At 48.1% G+C, this 23,337-nt stretch overlaps 6 protein-coding genes across 6 annotated transcripts; 2 read left to right on the forward strand and 4 right to left on the reverse strand.

Annotated features, from left to right (window-relative positions):
* Positions 1-3,934: 3,934 nt before the first annotated feature.
* Positions 3,935-5,142, forward strand: BKA67DRAFT_660042 (uncharacterized protein; the record flags this gene model as incomplete). The annotated part of the gene is made up of 2 exons (XM_046107552.1): positions 3,935-4,141; positions 4,348-5,142. The coding sequence occupies 2 exons, from the start codon at positions 3,935-3,937 to the stop codon at positions 5,140-5,142; spliced, it is 1,002 nt and encodes a 333-aa protein (XP_045957694.1).
* A 1,543-nt stretch (positions 5,143-6,685) lies between these two features.
* BKA67DRAFT_593315 (uncharacterized protein) lies at positions 6,686-11,029 on the forward strand (the record flags this gene model as incomplete). The annotated part of the gene is made up of 6 exons (XM_046104934.1): positions 6,686-7,433; positions 7,479-8,111; positions 8,157-8,819; positions 8,946-9,863; positions 10,668-10,681; positions 10,955-11,029. 6 exons carry the CDS (start codon positions 6,686-6,688, stop codon positions 11,027-11,029), a joined length of 3,051 nt encoding a protein of 1,016 aa, XP_045957695.1.
* Positions 11,030-11,592: 563 nt separating this feature from the next.
* Positions 11,593-11,976, reverse strand: BKA67DRAFT_537102 (uncharacterized protein; the record flags this gene model as incomplete). Its single annotated transcript, XM_046100256.1, has 1 exon — positions 11,593-11,976. The coding sequence occupies one exon, from the start codon at positions 11,974-11,976 to the stop codon at positions 11,593-11,595; it is 384 nt and encodes a 127-aa protein (XP_045957696.1).
* A 4,002-nt stretch (positions 11,977-15,978) lies between these two features.
* On the reverse strand, positions 15,979-16,806 carry BKA67DRAFT_537104 (uncharacterized protein; the record flags this gene model as incomplete). Its single annotated transcript, XM_046100257.1, has 1 exon — positions 15,979-16,806. The coding sequence occupies one exon, from the start codon at positions 16,804-16,806 to the stop codon at positions 15,979-15,981; it is 828 nt and encodes a 275-aa protein (XP_045957697.1).
* Positions 16,807-19,020: 2,214 nt separating this feature from the next.
* BKA67DRAFT_537105 (uncharacterized protein) lies at positions 19,021-19,574 on the reverse strand (the record flags this gene model as incomplete). Its single annotated transcript, XM_046100258.1, has 2 exons — positions 19,021-19,377; positions 19,428-19,574. The coding sequence occupies 2 exons, from the start codon at positions 19,572-19,574 to the stop codon at positions 19,021-19,023; spliced, it is 504 nt and encodes a 167-aa protein (XP_045957698.1).
* A 1,818-nt stretch (positions 19,575-21,392) lies between these two features.
* Positions 21,393-22,876, reverse strand: BKA67DRAFT_569552 (uncharacterized protein). Its single transcript, XM_046103113.1, has 3 exons — positions 22,769-22,876; positions 21,608-22,679; positions 21,393-21,493 (listed from the first exon to the last, which is right to left on the reverse strand). The coding sequence occupies exons 2-3, from the start codon at positions 22,400-22,402 to the stop codon at positions 21,419-21,421; spliced, it is 870 nt and encodes a 289-aa protein (XP_045957699.1). The 5' UTR covers positions 22,403-22,679; positions 22,769-22,876; the 3' UTR covers positions 21,393-21,418.
* Between the last annotated feature and the right edge of the window lie 461 nt (positions 22,877-23,337).

A 23,337-nucleotide genomic window follows, 5' to 3' on the forward strand; every position in this document is an offset into this window, starting at 1 on the left:
ATGGCTTGGGGAGGTCAGGGCCATGCGGATGGTAAGCCTCAGGTCGGCGACAACAGTAAAAGCAGCGGTGGCAGCAGCACCTCGAAGGGTAAAGAACGTTAAGAGACCTAGTGTTGAGTGTTAGTGTTTAAAAGAGGACGCTTTGGTTCAAGAGTAAAGCAGAGGACTGTTCGCGACGTCATTCCGTCTGTTTTGCATTGTAAAACATTCCATTAAGAGATGGGATATGATACCTGTTCTATACAACATCATTACGACCACATCATGTCGGAGAAATGGCGGTCATGGCTACTTCGTGAGCGCGCGCATACACGTGATGTATTGATTTGCATATTCTGCCCGCAAGGATCAGAGGTGCCTTCCCATATATATATATATATGTATATCTGCAGTAGTGATTTACAGCAGTCTTCCGGATGAGATATTGGGTGCGGTTGGACCATATTGCCAAAGATCCTCGTTCCAATAGGCGTCACCGTACGCTATATTCCAACCAACTACTCCACAGGAGGTGGTGAGTCGCGTCGATACAAATGCACCCCACGACAAACGTTGTTAATGACAAGATTGGATCACGCTCAAGACTCGTTTCCATCGTTTATCTATGACATATGCTTTAACTTAACACGTGGAAAATCTGAAGGCAACTATCTTCGCACCGTGATCTTTCGCAGCATTTTCTTCGACACATAGGACATCTTAAATTCTCGTCTATTCTGGCTGATTCCAAACAATCATTGCACAATATGTGGCCTTGTCTTGCGTAGGAGAGTGTCCGGAAGTACCGTTGAGGGAACTCACCACAACATCGAGGTCTTGCTGATTTCTCGAGTGGACCCAAGCAGATCTTGTAGGGTTCATCCAGACCGTAGACTGACAAAATTTGCTACCGCCCAAATCTATAATGAACGCCTGTGATGCAGGGTGTACCACCGGGAAGAGAGGCGCATCGCGAGCATACCAACTGGGAGAGGATCAGTCAAGGCATGAATATGGGCAGGATCAAGTTACGCAATCAAACCTCTGATACATACGGAGATCCGCGTTCGTGAGTTCTGTCCGACAAGCGCCACAATGCCCCTCATATAGAGTCGTATCATTGGGTTGAAGGACTTATTCAATCTCATCGAAGGTGCTTTCCAGCACATCCAAGACCGCCAGCCTCAAGTGTTCCACCACTTCCGTCGGCTGTTCTCTACCAAAGCCTCCAAGGACACTCTTCCATTAACACATCACACTGCTTTACAGTACCAGCATACTCATTAGACCACCGGATGTTACTGTACTGTACGGCACTGCACCATTTCGTCTAAGGACCAAAAAGGATGCAGCACAGTACCCCATGCAAAGCCACGGCCAAATATGTACCACCCAGCGAGCACGAAATGGAACAATGGCGGGGTGGGTAGCAGAGAACAGTTTTTGGTACAAACGATTCTTGTATTGGCCGAAGCTGCGTCGCTATTGATGTTCGAGGGGTCTGCGATCCATTTACGTACAGTACCTGGATCAGACTGATCATCGTAGAGTTCCACATGACGGTAGGAGTCCAAAACTGACAGTACATGACACCTGCCATCTTCTTTTCCAGAATCGGACCGGCAGGTCCAGATGCAACTCTAGCCAAAACACGAAAGACCATAGCTCGGTCACATGAATCATATGAATCACATGACTCGATCCACCCAGACTCATGTATATAAGCCTGTCCTCGCCCAGATTGTCTTGAAACTTTTCTTTCCTTTCTTCTTCACACTCGTGTCCATCTGGCAGTTAACCATGCCCTACCAGATGTAAAACTCTCTTCGCTGTGGCAGGCCAGCGTTACCAACCGCTTGCCCCGGACATAATTGCTGGGATGAACTTCGCTGTGGCAGGTCAGCGTTACCACCCGCTTCCCCGGACATAATTGCTGGGATGAACTCCGCTGTGGCAGGTCAGCGTTACGAACCGCTTCCCCCGGACATAATCGCTGGGATGAGGTCGGCGAAGACGGATTCTGCAACATTTACGTGGTGCCGGCTACGAACCTGCTCCAAACGGAGTAGAGCCGATGCAGAGACGCAATTCCTAGATCTTGGTCCATAGCCTACATAGAATATCTACATATTGCATACAATTGAAATGTCCATAATCTGCCTTTCGCAAGCTCCACGTGTTTTTGTTCAACCTCAGTCTGTAGAACTCAGATGGGTGCCGCATGTGGCTGGCCAGATCAATAGCCGTAACATTTGTGCTCCCTCAGTAATGCGAGCAATTAGATGTCGTTGTGACTATATGCGCCCGCGTCCGCTTCGTTGGTTTCGTACTTTTCATTCGTTCGACAGGAGATGGCTTCTGGGAGTTGGGTGACATCGTTTCGGAGGGCCATTGAGGGCCAGCTTTGGATTCAACAATGGCAAGCAGTAGTCAGTATTGAGCCCAATCAATGGCGGATCGGATCTGGAAACCGGTATTTCAGATTCTGTTGCGTTCATGACAGCTTCCAAACATGTCCAGTTTTCGACAGCATCGAAAGGGAGAAGGCATTGTTCAGACCGTTGCTGCTGTGTAGTGGTGAAAAGTGGTCATGCGATTGCGCGCATTTGACGCGACCGACAAGTCGTTAACACCATTCCCCAATTTGGTGGTGCTGAAAATGGACAGGCTCCAAGCGGCTCAAAATGACATGGGTTCGATAACCGGGGACAGATTAAAGAGCGGACCGATGGCCAGGCCCACAAAACGTTTTTGGCCAGCAAGCACAACCTACCAAAACGTAGTTTGCTATGCAGTTTCTGGAAAGTCAATTCTGGCACATGGAAGTTGGGACCGGATAGTATTGCGCTGGTGGGTTCAGAAGTGGTCAGTGGATTCATACCCCAGATGAGAACCTATTGTGGATGGCCACTTTCGAGCTAGTCCATTTCCATTTTGAACACCGCGACACGTTTGAACTTCGGTACTGTACAGACAAGGTCAAAACCGGCTTCCTCCTTTTGTCTCTCTCTCTTTTCTTCTCTAAGCACAGACGATCCATTTCTAGCTCTGATCTGTACGTATACCCTCAGCACTCTTTTGGACCGTATCAATTCTGATCCAAGAGCGTGAGCTTTAGCCAGGCTCTTTCGCACTTATTGATACTGTAGTACCAGTTCTCGCTACAAGACGAAATTAGATCCTTTTCCATGACTATCAAAGTCCTTTTGATGGGTCTATTACAGTAAAAGGCGTAATGGGTGTCGCAATTTTCGTTAGATAACAAATATAACCAGGTCCATTTTTGGCTGTTTGTCAGTGTGGGCCTTGATCGTCATGTACCTCACAAGTACCGTAACCAACTACCAGCAGACCAGTCAGTTCTGGCTGTCACAATAAATCATCTGGAAATCGAGTAATCCATCACTGTAGTGTGTTGCGATCGAAAAAGGATACTAAGGGCGCCTGAAGCCACATCGTGATGTCCATAAAGATTGTCTATTCTCCACTGTTCACTACAGCTTTCAGATTCTAGTTGCACTAGGTGATAACGGTCAAGTCACCTATAAGTGCCTACCTCCCCACCAACTCGAAATAGGAAATGCTAGAACTCTTCAAGGCAAATGATGTTGATTCAAATGCCTGCTTGCGAGCAATAAGTCGTATAGTACAGAACGGCGAACGATGCACGAGTTGCCGATCCTCGACAGTACAGTAATGCCGACAAAAACGGTGCTTTAAAACAATGTTCGTCCTTGACAAGGCTTTACATTGACCACCCAATATTTCAAAGTCCTCAGCACAAGTGTATTGCTCAGTGTACGGAGTTTGCCGTGGAAGCTCGTAGAATACCATGGAAGTCTGCTCTGTCAAAGTATCCACCTCTTTCACGATCTGGTTCAGTAGCAATGCTGTCAGGGTTGCGCTCGTAGCGAAGAACGCAGAAACCACATCAATCTGCTAGAGCTGAGTGGCAATGGATAACGATTTTGCCTTCGAGTTCTTTGATAATGGTGCCGACAATCCGCGCTATGACACGCCCGATTACACAATATTGGATGTGCATACAATCGAGCCAACCATAGGACGGAACGAATCGCTAAGTGGTGAAACCCCGAGCCCGTCCATTATGACTTTCGTTGGAAGATCTCCCAGCGTGAGAACATCAGGGCGCGACAAGTTTGTTCGTTTTTGCGACATGATGTTAGTTTACCACCAAGTGTGTACTGGGAGACCGTGTTCCAAACACAACTTAACAATCAATTCGAGGACAAGGAAAAGTTCCCAGGAGAAGGCTATATCTGCGAAGCCTCAGCTCTCACCCTAACGATCGAGCGGACTCGCCAGCGCGGCTTCGCAGAAAACTTTGATGGACTGACTATTGATTAGACCAGAGTAGATAGCCACCTCGAAGGACTCAGTGACTTATTCAATTTAGGAAAGAAGATCACTCTTCAGATCGAATTGGTTTACAAAGAAGAAGTCGAACTTGCCACCGCAGCCACCGGATCGAGGAAGACGAAGACCAAGAAACAGAGTGCTACCGAGGCTCAAAAAGCTCAGAGAGCAGCTGAGGCTGGCTTTTGGACTCGTGTGTACAAGCACCATCGCTGCAGAGCTAAGCACTGCAAGCAAGGACCCCACTGTTGGGCGGATCAGCAGGGAAACCACCATAAACTCGAGGCAACAGATCTGGAACAAACACTTGAGGATCTCAAGGACAAAATGAAAGAAGGAGAGAAGGAAGAAGATATTGATGTTGGTGTTGAGATCCCCGCCAAGATCCGTGATAATGTCTTGGCGAAGAGCCGCAAGCGCAAGGCGGACCGGGCTCCAGGCAATTGTCGTCATAATAAGACCCATGTCTCAAATCAATGCGGCTCATGCAGCGAATCCGACACATTTCGTATTGCGGGGGACAGGGCTGAGAAGCTCAGGGAGTATTGTGATTGGACATTAGCGCAGACGCAAGATGTGAGCTGGAGGGCGGAGCTGAGAGTGGGTAACAAGCATGCAACGGATAACTTCCTGGAACTGAACTCTATTCTGCAATTCCCCAAAGTTGCGACCGATGTCCTTGTCAGGAAAGGGGTCAAAATTGGTGTCGCGTTGCAATTCGTCAGTAAGACTAATATCGAGAAGTGGTGGAGAGAGTCACAAGCTGCAGGACATGTAGTTCTTTAATCAGCACTAGACTGGCGGCAAAGCTTCTCGGCATTGCAAATTGGCAGCGTCTATCCCTAGCTACTGTACCATAGGTCAGGTATCTGTGCGATGGGCATGACGGAAATGATTTTCCGCAGTAGAAATGTCGTCCCCAACCACATCGACGCACCATTCCAAGTACATCTTAACTGTCGTTGAATGAAATCTTCGTTCTCATGCCAGTGCTTCTTAGTGAATTTTTTAAGCACCCCACAATGTTCCTCGATCGGATTGAAGTCTGGTGATTAGGGCGGGAGGAATAAAAGTATCACGCCAGCCTCTTGGCACATTTGCTGTATCTTCTCCGACTTATGCCAAGAAGCAATGTCCATCACGATCACAAATTTAGGTTCGGGATATCTGCCGCAGTGTTGAAGCAGCTGTGCTATAAAATCTTCGAATATTTCACTGTCCGTCGAACCTTGATATACTCGCCTTAGCATGATACCATCTTGCACGTACGCAGGCAGGATATGCCATCTTTTCCCACGACTAAATTTGGTGGTCTTGACCGGCGAGGTTCCTTTGGGCGACCATCCCCAACGCCGGTGTCCAACTCTTTTATCACAACCAGATTCATGGACAAAACTAAGATGATATGATCTGTATTTCGAAACTGTGTGCAGATAGAGACCACGAAGGTCTTCGTCACGTTGCTGAGCGATGCGGCGGATTGTCTTTCTCGTCCAGCCGATTGATTTCAAAGTGCGACCAACTGATCTTTCCGATACCTTTTTTCCAAACTTGTCGTTCATAAAGTCTACAAGTTCGCTTCGATACATGTCCGGTCGTTCGCTTAGTATGTCACGTAAAGCTCTGCGCATGGGCGGTGTGATACGACTGCGGCGACCAGCGGAGGTCCTGCGGTTACTGGTCATGTCGCCTGGTTCCTTTTTCGAGCCGATTTCTTTGGACAGCGCGGGTGCTACATGAAGTCTCGAATGCAATGACTTTATTCTCAGCTCTTTGCTTGATCATCGACTTGATAAGGTCACGTTGCACTGGATCTAGTTGAGGCGCCATGATTGTAAACGTAGTCGAGAGTTTAGCGAGTCAGTGGTCATGAAAGGAAAGAAGGATGCGGAAACACAGACTCTGTGGAACTCTAAAGAGTGCGTTGAGACGCGTGTTACAGTACAGTACCTGGTGGGCCACGGCGCTGCCTAGTGGCACTAACGGCTGTTTGCTCCGCCACAGTTTAGCAGTTCTCTAATCCCTTGCTACCCTTCATCATTTATAGCTTCGCAGCAGGACGTCAAGAACAGCCCTTGTACTGCGTTGTACGCGATAGTTGTTCCATCATCGGTGCGATGGGCACACGCATGGATTCGATGTTTACCCCTCGTTGTTTGCGCTTTGCGGCTGAGCTGACTGACCCGTACCCCGCATCCGCAGCCATGCTGACTGATCAGTCAGGCTGCAGACGAAGGAAGAAAACACCAACAATGCGTGAGAGATCGTGCTGGCCAGGCTAATCACTTTCATTACGTTGCGGCGGCTAGCATGAGTGAATGGACTGATGATGCGACTGCTACAATGTGATGATACGGGCAGATTTGCTCTTACCCCAGATCTCGCTTCCAACGATGTTCGTCCTTACGCGATCCTATCCCACACATGGAGACCCGACGAGGAGGTGCTGTTTGCCGATCTAGCGAGAACGCCAAGGGACTGGCAGCAGAAAGCCGGCTTTGACAAGATCAAGTTCTGCGCAGAACAAGCGAAACGAGACGGGTTGCAGTATTTCTGGGTCGACACCTGCTGCATCGACAAATCCGAAGCTATCGAGCTCCAGACGGCAATCAACAGCATGTTCCGATGGTACCTCAACTCGGAACGGTGCTACGTCTATTTAGCAGACGTCTCGGCCATTTCAGTGTCAGATACACAACAAAGCCGGACACCATGGGAAGATCCCTTTCGAGATAGTCGATGGTTCACTCGTGGGTGGACGCTGCAAGAGCTAATCGCCCCTAAGACAGTCGACTTCTACTCGAGAGAGGGGTCTTGGCTGGGAGACAAGCGAACACTGGAGCCGTTGATTCGCGACATTACAGGCATTCCTGCTGGTGCGCTCCGTGGTACACCTTTATCCGACTATACGGTTGCAGAACGAGAAGCATGGGTGCGCGGCCGCCAAACGACGCACGAGGAGGACATGGCTTATTCGTTGCTTGGGATATTTAACGTTCATATGCCACTGATCTATGGCGAAGGGCGAGAGAAGGCACGAAAACGACTCCGAGAGGAAACCCAGAAAGCTATCATTGGTAAGACCCTAGTGACTAATAGACAGTGTGTTTGGAGCCTGACAGGATCAGGAACCCGTGCGACTGATTTCTCTGTTTCCTTCAGCCTGTCCGAAGTTTTCGAAGTCCCACATTTCGTCGCACGAGAGAGGGAAATTGCCGAGATGCGCAGAACTCTCAGCTCTGATGGCAGCCGTCGCGTCGTTGTCCTCCACGGTCTCGGCGGCATTGGCAAGACACAGCTTGCCGTAGCATACACGAAGCGATACCGAGACGAATACTCAGCGATATTATGGCTCAACATTAAAGATGAAGCGTCTATCCAACAAAGCTTCACCAAAGTTGCGATGCAGATTCTGCGACAACATCCTGATGCTAGCGGCCTGAATGCGCTGGACCTACAACAAAATCACGAGGAGGTGATCGAAGCTGTGAAGGCATGGCTTAGCTTGCCGGGTAACACTAGGTGGCTTCTCGTATACGACAACTACGATAATCCTAGATTGGCTGACCGCGTCGATGACACGGGAATCGACATTAATCGCTTTCTTCCCATGTCCTACCAAGGCTCGATTCTTGTCACGACACGGTTATCACAAGTCGATATAGGTTATCGTATTCGAGTGACGAAGCTTGAATCGGTAGAAGACAGTCTTGATATCCTGTTAACAACCTCAGGTCGAGATGGCTTGGACAATGGTAAGACCCATACAGATCGCTAGGCTTTATTAATTATTCCCACAGACACGGATGCTAGAGATCTTGTGGAGGAGCTTGACGGGCTTCCGCTTGCCCTTGCCACGGCTGGGGCATACCTAAGGCACGTCCCGGTAAGCCTCGGTAAATATCTTCGCCTTTACAAGATTTCATGGGCGAGGCTTCATGCAAGCACTCCAAGCTTGGGGTCATACCAAGACCACACGCTCTCTTCTACGTGGCAAATCTCATACGAGCAAATCAAGTCACAAAATTCCCTTGCCGCTAATCTGCTCCAATGGTGGGCTTATTTTGATAACGAAGACGTATGGTTCGAACTCTTCCAGCACTATGGTGATGACGGCCCAGCGTGGATTTATGAGTTGCATGATGAGCTGAATTTTAATAGCGCGATGGGCATATTGCATAACTACGGGTTCGTTGAGCCATACAGCTTCACTTCAGAGCTGCTCGAATCGAAGGGATACAGCATTCACGCATGCTTGCACTCTTGGACAGTTCACATACTAAATCAGGGTTGGGATGACTGCCTAAACAAGCTCGCGCTCGAGTGTATAGCATCAAAGGTGCCATCACAGGATGACGATCAGTTCTGGCTACTTCAAAGACGACTTTTAGCACATGCAATAACGTCTTGCGCCACATTTCAAAATGGAGATGATGGTTTGGATTGGGCTTTCTATAATCTAGGTCTCCTTTACGCAGACCAAGGCAAGATGCAAGAGGCGGAGGAGATGTACTTGCGGGCGCTTCGAGGGTACGAGAATGCGTGGGGACCGGATCACACGTCGACACTCTCCACGGTCAACAACCTAGGGAACCTTTACAAAGACCAAGGCAAGATGCAGGAGGCGGAGGAGATGTACTTGCGGGCGCTTCGAGGGTACGAGAATGCGTGGGGACCGGATCACACGTCGACACTCTCCACGGTCAACAACCTAGGTGCGCTTTACAAAGCCCAAGGCAAGATGCAAGAGGCGGAGGAGATGTACTTGCGGGCGCTTCGAGGGAAGGAGAATGCGTGGGGACCGGATCACACGTCGACACTAGACACGGTCAACAACCTAGGTGCACTTTACAAAGCCAAAGGCAAGATGCAAGAGGCGGAGGAGATGTACTTGCGGGCGCTTCGAGGGAAGGAGAATGCGTCGGGACCGGATCACACGTCGACACTAAACACGGTCAACAACCTAGGGAACCTTTACTCCGACCAAGGCAAGATGCAAGAGGCGGAGGAGATGTACTTGCGGGCGCTTCGAGGGAAGGAGAATGCGTGGGGACCGGATCACACGTCGACACTAGACACGGTTAACAACCTAGGGAACCTTTACAAAGCCCAAGGCAAGATGCAAGAGGCGGAGGAGATGTACTTGCGGGCGCTTCGAGGGTACGAGAATGTGTGGGGACCGGATCACACGTCGACACTAGACACGGTCAACAACATAGGTCTCCTTTACGCCGACCAAGGCAAGTTGCAAGAGGCGGAGGAGATGTACTTGCGGGCGCTTCGAGGGTACGAGAATGCCGTCGGGCCCCAACATATCGCGAGATATCGGCCAGCAATCAATACGACGTGGGGTTTCGGAGCCTTATTATGGGATCAGGGCAAGCTGGTGGAGGCGAGGACATACTATCAACGCGCCCACGACAATCTTGAGGCGCTGCTAGGGCCTCAACATAGAGATGTTCAATCACTGCACAATGCCTTACTCGAACTGCATCAGAGGATCCATGGTAAGCTTTTGTTACCACGTTTGGTTTTTGTAAATTTGTTTAATAACGAGTGCAGATACGGTATCCCCACAACAAGCTCGGAAGACCACACGCCGAGATGTCTCGAAAATGACCTCTCGCATCCCCGTAAGGCGGAAATGATCCTAAATAACAAATACTTGCAGCCTCTTATACATAGCTCGTAGCTAGTCTAGTTACCATGCTTTTTGCTTTCTTATTCTTTAGCCAGGCAGAGTGCATAGCTTGATCTAGTTGTTAGTAACCGCGTAAGAAACTTCGTTATAGCCTATTGCTTTATAAACAACTTCCTTTATAAAATGTAAACAAATCCTATCGTTATTTGCGACCCATGCCGTTCTATTAAAGTTTGTATGTATGGAATGAAATGCAGTAATTAGATACGAGATTGTGATAATAATTACCCTTTGATAATAAATTTTCAAGATCGTATGGTGCTTATTTATCGTCAGGCGATAAGAGATCCAATGCGCTAAGAAACCAGGCAACACGTGCTCAGAATGGTTAGACATTAAGGCTATCAGATTTAGGGGGTTACCGGAATGGGTTAATCTGATTATAAATTATGTGTAATAATGACCGAAATGCATACCCAGTATCTGACAAAAGCTCTTGTGTAGAGGGGCACTGGTTTTTATGTACCTGTACTTATGGATACCCAAGTGTCGGCCGGATTGTTATGCAAGATCCAAAATCGGACCTAATTAATTATCTTAAATAACGAAACCCGCGACACCCATTTCGCCCTTTACTGTATGTAACAGCCAAATATAATTAGCGAACAAGGAATAAATATTGGGGTCAAAGCCGCGCTTCACACCATGACAAACTTCGTAACAGCTTTTCAGCCACCCGTCATGACACCACGTGCTTTGGCTGTCTTCGTCTCTGTTTCCACCCTCACAGTTGTTCAGGTCATGGCGGACGCTTTCTGTTCGCCCACTTCCTCAGGACAGTGTACATTGTCTATCAGCGGAACATATAGTTCCGCTGCTGAAAGTACGATCTCCTCCACTTCCCTTACTTCACTCTTCTTGCCTCACTATGTGGAGTTGCACTAAATCAGCGCTCAGCTACATATCCTCATTCCTTCTGGAAGAACGCCGAGGTCCATGATAGTAGCTGCAAGGTCATCGGCCAGGTGGTGAAGAATGCACCTGTCTTCGAATATCTCAGCTCCCTTGGTCCCTTTTCCATCGACAGCACCCTTCCCTGGACTACGGATATTACACATCTTAGTGAAAGTGGAGATTACAACGCCATAGGCATGAAATACGGCGGGTATAATTTTACTGGCTCCTTCGACTGTCAGCTGATCCAAGATGTGCTGATACCCAACTCAAATAACCAGGACAATGTGTGCAAACACGTCTTCCCATGCAACTAGGATATTTATAATTACAGTAAGCCGAAGGGAGAGAATGGCAGGCAGTTTCCTGTCACATGAGGAGGACCTTAAATTGAATACAAAGTAGTCGCTTACCGATATGCGCGTAGGCACTTATACGTGAATATTGTAGTACTTGAGGTACGATGTCACGTATAAGGTGTAAGAGCCTGGAAGGCAAGAGTGGCTACCAGTCTTCCACTATCGAATCATGTTCCTGCTTCCTTATGTTTTATACAGGTGCTAGATCATCGCCAAGCTTAGCTAGGCGAATTCTATTGTGTGCCATCGATTGCGAAGACCTTGATTATACTTTTGAATTATTCATTCAGCAATGGGAGTGCTATTGGCAAAGGATACAGGTATTCGAATATTTGGCGCAAGCTCTGCAGCGTAACTTGGTGTGGTATTGCACGACGTCGGTAATTGAGTATTGTCCGTCGAAACGTATTCGGCTAGGGTCAACTCGAGCGGACTGGGTGCGGCTTGCGCAGACTCTAAGATACGAACACGTTCTCTTTGTGCCTCTATCACTTTTCCTTGATTCTGCTGAAAATCCGACATTTCGTCAATCTTCTTGTGTAATTGATCAATTACTTGTTGTAGGTCGGTATTGCGGTGTCGGACGCCTTCCGTATACGCTTGGTAGTGGTGTAGGATGCCAGCGAATTCTTGGATCGCCAAGTGATGAACAGACATAGGCACCATGTGTGTATGAGAATGGGTGGGATTATAAGTCGGTGAGGCCAGGTTCTCACGTGCGTCGAGTGCGTCATCGCCACACAGCTCAGGGACAGGCTGGCGCGGTCTTCTATGCGATCATGGAGACGAATACGCTAAGATAGGCCACATCCGGAGGACTCACCGCAACACCGCCTCATCCCGTCGAGATCAGTTCTTCTCACGACCAATCGCGTCTGAGAGCTCTCTTGGGTGGCTTGGGTGGACATGACCTCGTCGCCCCAAAGAGCAGGATATCCAAAGTAGGAAGGGTCAGCAGCTAGACGGGCAACATGACAGTGCAGTGAGCTTGGCTCTCAGCAACATTGGGAATGAGGAGGACCCCCTGGGTATAAAATGGTATGCCGCCGAACTTTACTCACTGGCTTCGTCCTTTTCTTCTTTTCACTCACTCTTCCGACTTGATGTGCACCTCCATCTTGCCGTCCATTTCACCTCTCCATCAAACAATAACAGCAACAACAAGAACAAAATGGATACGGGTTTGTTTGATCCTGCCTGTTGGATTGACTTCAGCCCAACCGAGAAAAAGACTATGACAGCGGTCGACGAGACAACATATCCACAACACAGTAACAGCATGCTTGGGACAGAAGGGGCTGCGAACCCCTATTTGCCATGGAGAAATGATCAGACTCCAGAGTTCATTTTTGACTTCGAAGCATAGTCATTTGATTCCCTGCCAAATACCGATATCGAAGACGACGTGAGCAACAACGGGTATTCGTCTCTCAAACGCAGTGACGACCAGCTGGCAGAGTTCACGTCATGTCTAACCCAGGTACTGGCTCAAATTTCGTTGGCAACGGCCTTTGTGTGGACAACTCTCGGAGCAGTTCGAATGGTGATGGAAATGGGCAGGTTCAACGTTCCCAAAGCATGATTACTCCTGCCAAGAGGGGGTGCCAAGGACGTAATTGAAAAGAGCACGTCAGAGAAAGATGGAGCAAAGCGACGGAAGACTGCCCTGGAGAGCAAGCCAAAGAACAAGCCAAAGAACAAGCAAAAAAAGAGGGCTTGGAGCGACGTTCTTATCCACTTGGAATGGATAGAGTTCAGGGTGGCAGAGCTCCAAAAAGTCTTTTACTGGAAATCTCGAAGCACGCAGTGGTCTAGTGAGAATGGTGAGCTTTGGACTCTGGAGGAACTTGGGAGCTGCGCATTGGCAGGTCTGCCCTGGGTCTCCATTTGGGTGCGGCCACGTGGAGATGGGTTTCCCGTCCAGGTGTTTTGGGATGAAAGTGAGTGCAGGTACGTCGGATGTGATAGGATGTGTAGGAAGTTCTCCCCACTTGAGCACGGTGCACGCTGAGACCCTCAGCCGATGTATGTGTCTCCAAAGCTTGAGGCCGTGCACGGCCTCTCACTGGCTGCTTCGTGACTCGCCCTGACGGATATTGAGGCTGTCCAGCCCGACCTATACTATGATGTCTTATCTCGCCTTTCCGTGTTGATGCGTTATTCTGTCCGACCTGGTAACAGAGTAAATCATCATCTGTCCCGTCTCTACTCGTCGTACTCGATTCTGTCCTGTGTGAATGACGTTGGTGTCTGCTGCCCGGGCTTCCTGTAGCGTCTATTGGGCCATGGTCAGTTGATTGAACCGTCGCTCTACCCCGATTAGATTGTAGGAGTGCTTACCTGAGTCTGAAGAGGGGCCAGGGTGTGCTTGCCGGCCTGCAGCAGAAGATGGATCGTGCACGATAACAGTGTCTCCGTCATCGTCGGGTATGATGTCGTAAACATCAGAGCCGAGCTATAGACTAATAGAGGCAGACATTCCCTAGTACCATGTTTTAGTGGGTATAGTAGCTGGCGCTTTGGGTCGGACTTGCAAAAGTGCGAAAGAAAATACGATGATGTGAAAGTGCTGACCGCGGTGCCTTGCTGTGAGCAATGTTGAGTTTGGTCTGCTACATCCTCACAAAGCGGAGGGTAGATCTTATGGTCGATTAGATACTGTTATAAGTTGGTATCGTACGCTTGTAGGAACGCCTAATCTCACATCGAATCACGAAATGGTGATAGCCAATCAGGATTATCCTTGCAAGATCATTGGAGAGAAGCGGATGAGAGGACAGGCTTGGTATTTGATTGAATGGAAACCGTCACTGGAACCCGGGGAGAATTTCATTTGGGCGGCAATCAGAGCCTGGCAGGAAAGAAGAAACGAGACGGCCGAGAGTAGGACAGGTAAGTGTCGGATAAGTGGGGAAGCGACATGTTTATGACACAATTTGTTTACCATCTTTTATGATGTAATTACAGGGACTACTTTGCAAAATGTTCCTCTACGTGCCCACATTGGAACAAATTGTCGACCTGCTATGATCATAAGCAATGGTTGAATTGGTGAAATTGTAGATACTTGTTGCAGAATATCCATGGCCGGTGACTCCCATTTAGCCAGGTATATACTATGAGGCTGTCATCTTGAGGATATGACCCATGTTTAATCACTTCTTGATCAATCACCACTGTATCGCGTTCTACAACACCAATAACGATAACTTGAAGCAAGTGAAGATCGAGATGAAATCATAGAGATATCAGAGTCGTGTCATTTCAGGATCGCTAAGTGAAACACGCAATGGAAAGCCTTCAAATGATGATAAATTCAGACAGTCTCTTTAACGCAATCGTTGGACAGCGGTCAAATGAAATGTTGAGGACGACCGAAGAGATTATAACCACGCCTGTTCGGTGTAATCTGTTAGCCTCATCCGCAATTCAGCCCACCAAAAATGCTCACGACCATCCACAGATCATAACCTTACCATTTATAATCATACTGATTCGTTCAGGTGTTTGGGACATTGCGACACTCATCGTACTCAATTCGGGGGGATCTCATCCAGCACCGCTTTGGCATACGTTCGCGCCGTCCAATCGGGCAGTTCATGCCGTTGTCGTTGTCGTCGTCGTCGTCTAGGACACGTCGGGAGCCTCGTGCGGGCTGAAGGCGGCACAGTCGTCGGTCACACGACCCCGCATCAGGAGACTGCGACCTGCAGGCTCCGACGGGGCCACTGTCAATGATGTTGGATGGGATTTGTGCTCGTGCAGACGCTGTTGTTGGTACGGTTTCGGTTCCGATTGTCGACCAGGGCGTCATGTAGTGCTTCGCCAGCAATGGCCCAATTGAGTGCACCAACCCCTAAAGCGGTTGGGTCGATTGTGTGTGTGCAGCTGCCACAGCTGACTATATGTATGCCTATCCATTACTGTGCGCGCCCCAGCATGTGCCTGCATGCCAAGGTCACTAGCTCCCCAGTAGTTCGTTAAAATCCAACCGGCGACGCTGATCGTGCTCCATGGAGTTTTTGTTTTATTCTCCACCAGGAAGAGTGCCACTATGTGTATTGATTTCGGCCGGTCGTGTTTGTATTCCCAGCACAGCTGTCCCCAGGCGCGAAACTATTATGTACCCACATGGATAGAAAGACGTCTCGGTAGAATGCTGCATGAAATGATAGTTGGGCATTAGACTCGAGTTGTAAGGAAATGAAATGGCTGGAACGGCAGCATCCGTACAGCACATTGGCATTCTCAAGTGAAATCGCAATGCCAAAGTTAATCTTATATTAGTATTCGTTCTCCCATCTATAGACTGCTTCCCGTATTGACTCGACTCATCTTCGACTGACAATTATCGACCGGACGAGTAGGTCCTATCGCATTATCGCATTATCGCAAACACCAGTCGACAAGCCGGCACGTTCGTGAGGCCTTCAGGAGGCTACAGGCTAGGCCACTGAGGACCGGGCTCTTTCAATGGGACCAAAACCAGCTAAGTACCGGTGTGACGTCTCTACACTTGATCTACGTTAATAAGCAGTATTTCACGCAGAAGTGAAGCCTAGCCACGGTATAGACGGCGGTAGCGAGAGTTTCTTCAATTGGAAGAAGGCTTATTCCTACTTGTTGTTATATAATCCCGGTATCGTCCCGGCGTCCAAGCACTCTTCACTATCTACTCCATCCACGGCCTCGAGCGAATCTGCGCTTTCTCATAGTTCGGCGCCGGCGAGCTACCAATTTGGCTTCTTGTCGCTTCCAAGCATTCGTTCCAAACCTCTCTACGACCGCATTTTTAGCATCGTCATAACCTTCAGAGTGTATGATGATCTCACTCAGGGAAACGTTTGTCGGCGTCCAGACTGCTTCAAACGTCGCCATATCGGTTTTTTGGTCTAGTAAAGGGGTTCGTAGTTCCTGGATAGACCACGGGTGCCATGCCTTTCCCCTGATTTGCCTTTGCACCAATAAGCGCTTCTTCCATTGATTCAATATTTCCAACCCAAACTCTTCCTCCACAAGTTGCTGTGCTCTGTACACAGACAAACCCACTAAATCGTCACTTGTCACTCGCGAAGATTTCCAATGAGCTGTGAACGTGATAAATTCATCATCGTCGTTTTCGAAACGCGGATTCTCGAAGAAATCTACCTCGGCTTGGCGATCGTTGCTATTAACCAGAAAGCCGACCGTTGACACATTATCATCATTCCGAGGTATTTGTAAATGATGTGCAGCCTCATAGGTAGCATAACTAGGTCTGAGAGGGTGCAGCCGGTGTTCTGTATTGGATCCATCCGATGCTGATACATGCGGCTGTACGTTTTGCGAGACATCTTGTATTCGGGCCTTATTCATGTCCACAAGCTTCTGTAATTGCTCTTTGTATTTCGAATAGTCAAGTGGAGGTTCCGATAATTGTCTTGGGCATACCGAGTTGTCATCAACCCCTGTCTCATGGATAGGTAGAGCGAGCATTTCAGTAGAAAAATGGGTCATATTTGAGTGTAATGCCCCAAAGTAAACGTGCTGAGGAAGGGATCGCAGTGTTGTTGCAAGATATTATCAGAAATACATTGTCAGGATAGAAGTCAGAAGAATGCCCAAGTATATATACAAATCAATTGAGAAAGACATATCTGATCCGAGGCCTCCTTATTTCCGTCTGTGACAGAGGGGCTTAACTCTACCCATAGTGGATTATGAAGGCTTTCCAGCTTTCTATGGAAAAACTTCGCGAAATCGGGCACACATTCGACCCGAACGGGGTGATAGTTGAACCGAAATAACCACGTGAGACGTCGAGTAGTTTCAAGAGTAATACTTCACATTGTTGCCGAAAACCCTGCGCCTGACCCAGTGGTGTCACTTCTTCTTCAAGATTCTCTTGCCATCTGATCACTGCGTGCAAGGGTCTTTCGTCTCACTTCAGATCATGAATGCCGTTCGACAATACTTGGCTGATGACATCACATTAATGACTTCAGCTAATCCCAGCTCAGAGACGTTAGAGACGAAGCTGATGCGATGGTAGAGCTACCACGGCCATACTATCCTTCATCATTGTGCCGGAGCCTGGCAAGACTTGGCACAATGTCCGACAAAAGTCATAACTGACGCCACAGAAGATCATGAGGCGAACATACGTCATGGAATGACATTTTCCGATCTCCAACGGGGCCTCCAGGGTTCAGTAATTCTGTTCACTGTCGGCATCCTGTGGAAAAAAACAATCTCGATTCCAACTTATTACGGTGGTCCTTGCGCTTCTGGAACTGTACACATGTACTTCTCCAATTCATATAAGTTTCGAAGCATACTCGACGGCGGCAGTAGTATATATCCAAGTGTGAGTACGACCCGGGAGCTACAAACTATTTACACCAACATTAACATAACGGTTCAGACTGTGTTCAATTTCGAGTTCGTGTCGAAAACCGACCGTTTCATATACGATGCTTTGCAAATGAAGCCAGATTCCGTCACCATGGTTCTTTACAAGACTGTGGCTGGGGACTTCTTAGTCTACACAGTGAACTCTCGTACACTTCTTGGTGATGTCGAGGCAAGCGCTCGATCTGCGGCCAGGAAGCTTGGAGAACCTCTACCATTTATGATCATTGCATTCAATGCTCCAGATGTTGGGAAGAGGAATTCATCGACAAAGAAGATGTGACGTTCCTTGGTAAAACGCTGTTGACCTTGTGAGCTGGAGTGCGTGGAGCTAAGGCACAAGTCTAGGTGGAAGTAGACATGTGTCGTACAAGAACGTATACAAAACTTTAGGTGCGCTCGTCAAGTAGTCAAGAATAGAGTCTCTGAATGGCATGTACATCATTCTTCTGAACATTACAACTTCGACACCTAGTTCATGCTGAGGTCTCGCTACCCGCGACAGTCCAGGTTTTCGGTGGCTTTCATTCGGATTTTGCGATAATTTTCGAGCAGTAGTCAGTGTCCTTGGGATATTGGAGATCGATTTCATCATGCCAAGTCAGCGGTTCTCCTCTATGGAGTTCGGCTTGGTGGATGTGGCAAAAGAGAAACTTGTCAAAGAGAGCCATCTGTATGTGTTCATGATCACCTCGTGACAACTCCCTATGCTATACGGATCCAGAAGCGGCGGTTCAAAGGACGCTCGGAATTCTGGAGTGGCCGATATTTCTTGACCGGCCTTACATCCTTATAGGCTCAAGATTTGTTTCTGGCTCTGTGGGCAATTAGTCGCAGAGTGTTAGAGAGCAGAAACCGGCTTGTGGCATACCATTCATAGCCACGAATTAGTAGCATACCAACTACCTTACTTCATTGAGCGATTTACACCTACGTTTATTCTCTCCACTTTGGCCACGGAGCCACCGTGACACTTATCACCCAAGATATGACAAAAGTTGTTGCCTCATTCAAAATCGTCTGCGGATAGAACTGTCGATCTAAACTAGCTGAGCGATACAGTTTCGTAGATCGCAATGAATCCTAACTATGATTATGGGCTTTTGAGCCCGAAGAACGCCAACCCGAGCTACTGCAAATTTACCACCTTACATTATTTTCCCTTTTTCCCTCCTCTTGTTTTCTTATTACATTTATTTTCGTCCCGACTGCATCATTATGCATGAAAGACTAGAAAGCGGAACCGTGCCTCTGGTGATGAACACCTGCTTGTTGTTTGAGCCCCAACGGCACCGATCACTGGTGCTCTTGGGCCATGTATCACTCCTGACACATGCCAGAGTCTTGTGCTCCGGTAATAGCAAAGATCCGAGCCCTCGAAAGTATTAATCTACCAGCGAGTGATTTCAAATCTTCCCCATCGATGCAAGACTCTTTCGCAGCATCCAAATCATTGATGACAACAAGTATGAAAGGAGGAGTCGTTCTAAGTTCATTAATCCAATGGCGGTCAATTTCTTCGACAGAACTGAGAAGCGCACGGGACTTCACTGTATAGGCTATGAATTCTCCCCGCGGGCCATGGCAGTAATCGACAGAAATGATATCTGGAGACATGGTAATACCAGCGTCAACAAGCTCATTAACTTTCTGTGCAAGTCGATCTTCGATCGTTGCCTAGAATATATCAGTTGATGTGAGATTATAACTTTTTATGATGTGCTTACTGTTGGATGTGTAGGGTAGTCGCAGTCGAGAATCGTTTGCAGGTTACTCGCATCAGAAAAATACGTATAGATCTTCCCGGGAGCTAAAGAGCGAGAGTGAGATGAAGTCAACACTTTCATCAGTCTTTGGATCCAGCCGAGGATCATTGTTGCTATCAAATGAAGATGAAGATTTGGAGGAAAGTCGTTTCGAATGGATGTATCGTCATGAATTGATCTGTGTGACGTGACTTCTCCAGACTTCGACGTGTCGGTATGGCAAGTCAGACACAAGGAATGCAGGAACAGGAAAGGATGTATTGAGAATTGAAAACAGGAAGAAGACTGGAAATGGGAGAACACGGTCAACCTTATATACTTAGCGGTTTCGCGCAAAACCATGTACCCCCCCTGGTGATTCACAATAATCGAGAAACAGTTGGGCCGAAGTCCGTGTCGTCAAGCTTCTACATGACGTGGTCATCCTTACTCCGACTTCGTGTATTTCCCATATTGCAACGATGACAATCAGAAGGAATAATGCTTTGCAAAGATTTCTTACTGATCACGAGATTTTGGCTACAATTTGCTTCCGATGTAGCGACCATTTTCTCACGAGACTTCGTGGACTGACGGTTTCCTTCATCTCTGAATTGTTGGTTCACCTTGCAATTATAATTGGGGACTACATTAGAGCAACTATAAATCATGTGCTCTACTTGAGCCACAAGACTGATCTGGCATTTGCAGCAAGACAAGGACGCAGTAGCTATCGGAGTAAGTTAAATCCCGCTTCTACGAGGCCGGATAGATTTCTATCCGAGTACTGACGGCGTCTGGCTATAAAAGAGGCCCCATCGTCCCACTGTCACATCTTTCTAATACAGCCGCAAGACATTTGGCAAGGGGCCGCGGCGACATATACTCCATGACCGTCATGTCGGATAGGGAAAGCGAAAGCTGCTTTCGGCTTATGCCTGTGTGGCCATCGGCTGGGGCCGCCGAGGAAAATACTACTGAGAGCTCCTGTACGGACGAGCAGGCAGCACAACTTCTCTTGGAACTTAGATACTCCGATTAGATTGATGGAAGGCGTGACTCTACTCGACCCTTGGAGGCTCAGGTGGAGAAGGTTCAACAACAACATGAACGCCCGCAGTCTCCCTCTACAAGAGAGCAGAAGGCTAATACTCCCCTAAAAGCGCGATCTAGGAGAGATGTCGTAGTGCGATAATGAGACACCTCCCAACAATCACCATAGTAAAGACTGACCAATCCATGTCCCCATATTGGGTCAGATCGCGTGAAGAACTACAGCCACGTATTGATGCCATGGACCAGAAGCTTGACTCCCAGATGCGGAAGACATCGTTGAGCAGATCCCGTCCATTTGCTGAGTTCCCATAACTCTACTTCTGGACGCAAGTCTCTGATACAGAGCTGGGCCATGTATTTTGCAATGCATGTTTGGAGTTTGTCTGGATTGCTGCGAATCCTAATGTCCTGTGTGTCGAAGTAAGTGCCGTTGTGTAGCTCAGCCTTCAGATTCTCATCTGTGTTACTGGAGATAGCCAGGATACTCGACATCTTCGCGAAAAGTCACGGTGCAACGAACTTTTACGGCAGGCGTAAAGCCCCATCGACTCGGACCGTCTAATGGTCCGACTATCCACGCTTGACATCTAAAGAGGCAGCTGAGAAGAGTACTAGCACGTTGATCTAAATGCTAGCCACGACGGAATCGCCGGCGTCATTATGATCTTTGTCACAACCGAGACTGCTAAGCGACATCGCATTTATAAATGGCAATTGATAGGGACGCAGCATGAATTACTAGGGACGCAGCACCTTACGGACGCAGCACTTTTTTACAGCTTTCTATTGGTTCGAACGGTTTCTGTTAGTACACCGGTACGTATTCTTATTTCCCCGCAATCTTGACAGCTGCCACGAACGACTCCTACCTTAGAAACTATTCGCGCTTTACGTATTACATTCCAATTCCTTACGTTTTAGAACCTTATACCCGACCCAACGACTAACGTTCCCTCGTGTCTCTGTAAGAACTCTAATAGATTTTCTGGATGCTGAAAACAAGCAGAGCTTACGAAAAATCTCCTCAACTTTGGTAAGTGGACTAAGGGTAGAAACCGATCCATCAGATGGCCCTCGAATGTACCCCCACCAAATTGAAGACTAACAGCCTCCAGTTCCTGCATAGTTTGTAGCAAAGCCGCAATGCATTCGAGATTCTCAAGCTTTGATGCGAGAGTCATATTAAGAACCTTTAGCTCCTGAAATGCCGCCTTGTAGATGGGTGCTGTGTTTGGGAACACTCTTAGCAGAGCATTGGCGAACCTGTTGGCGAACCCATGGTCACTGAAATAATGATAAAGTGGGTTGATATCCTTGAGTGTCATCTCCCGAATCTTAGTTCGAGATAATGCAAGCCCGTTGACAATAGACAGGAACATCTGATGTCCAGCAATAGATATTGCAGCATTCATTGGATTTCTGCCGTCAGGCTTGTCTTCAGGATGGTGGGCATACGACTGGGATATCTGTACATGGCCCAGGTTCTGGTATCTGTCCAACAAGGTCGCCAACGATGCGGCGTGCATCAGAAATCGTTCCCACATTGTTTCTTGGCAGAATGCCTCTTGGTATCTTTTGAAGAATCTCTCTGTATCGGATGGCTTGTACAAGAGCGGATGTGGGCGTAGAGCCGAGGTGAACGCGGCGAGAGACATGGCTCGTTGTGGATAGAATACCTCGAAGGTCAGATGAATTTCTCGTACGTGCAACCGTAGATCGGTTTCCGACAGTCTAATGAGACTTTGTATCTCGAGATAGTTAGGTCCTACGTTGAGGCACTTGAAGGAAATGGAATTGCAGACCCGCATGAGCTTCCTGCAGACCCGCCGACATGACAAGACCTCGTGGTGTGCCAGTTCACCAATGATCAGGAGTAAGATTTCGTCTGCAAGAAGGTTCATGACCGCCGAAGAAACAAATGAAATGGCTTGGTGGAAAGTGCATGTACGGTGTGAAAGGGCTTGATGTCATCTAGCGCCGTTGCTCATATATTGATGGTAAACGATTATAAAATCTGAGAGAAGAAGGGGGCGGAAGTAGAGACTCATCGAGTTGTCATGAGTTACGTGACTGTGACGAAGAACTGAGAAGTTCATTATCCCTGTGCCTTCTGTAATCAATGGCTCCAATTCAGCCCCGGACATAGCCACGCTGCGTTGGTAACCTCTGGTCCACTTTCTGATGAATTATTAGACCGCTGCAAGGGCTTCGAAAATAGAAAATAGTCGTGGCTGTCATCAACAATCCGACCCGATGCGCTTACTCACCTGTCGAAATGGGAATGGACTAGCTCGAAAGTGGCCATCCACAATAGGTTCTCATTTGGGATACGAATCCACACTGACCACTTCTGACCCGGCCAGCGCAATACTATCCGGTCCCAACTTCCATGTGCCAGAATTGACTATTCCAGAAACTGCATAGCAATACTACGTTTTGGTTAGTTGTACTTGCTGGCCAAAAACGTTTTGTGGGCCTGGCAATCGGTCCGCTCTTTAATCTGTCCCCGGTTATCGAACCCATGTCATTTTGAGCCGCTTGGAGCCTGTCCATTTTCAGCACCACCAAATTGGGGAATGGTGTTAGCGATTTGTCGGTCGCGTCAAATGCGCGCAATCGCATGACACTTTTCACCACTACACAGCAGGAACGGTCCGAACAATGCCTTCTCCCTCTCGATGCTGTCGAAAATTGGACGTGCTTGGAAGCTATCATGAAACGAAAGCAGAATCTAAAATACCGGTTTCCAAATCCGATCCGCCATTGATTGGGTTCTCGTCGCGGTCACTTCATGACGGGTTCCGTGCCGTAGCACCGCAATCACGCTCTCGTTGCG

Source organism: Truncatella angustata (genome assembly GCF_020726525.1).
Source record: "Truncatella angustata strain MPI-SDFR-AT-0073 chromosome Unknown BKA67scaffold_5, whole genome shotgun sequence".
Lineage (NCBI taxonomy): Eukaryota > Fungi > Ascomycota > Sordariomycetes > Amphisphaeriales > Sporocadaceae > Truncatella > Truncatella angustata.

Bases quoted from the DNA above. Each gene is read 5' to 3' on its own strand.
- BKA67DRAFT_569552 (XM_046103113.1), bottom strand. From the start codon at position 22,402: ATGAACCTTCTTGCAGACGAAATCTTACTCCTGATCATTGGTGAACTG. The intron at 21,494-21,607 runs GTTAGTCTTCAA...GCTTGTTTTCAG, and splicing joins CTATGCAGGAACTGGAGGCT to CATCCAGAAAATCTATTAGA.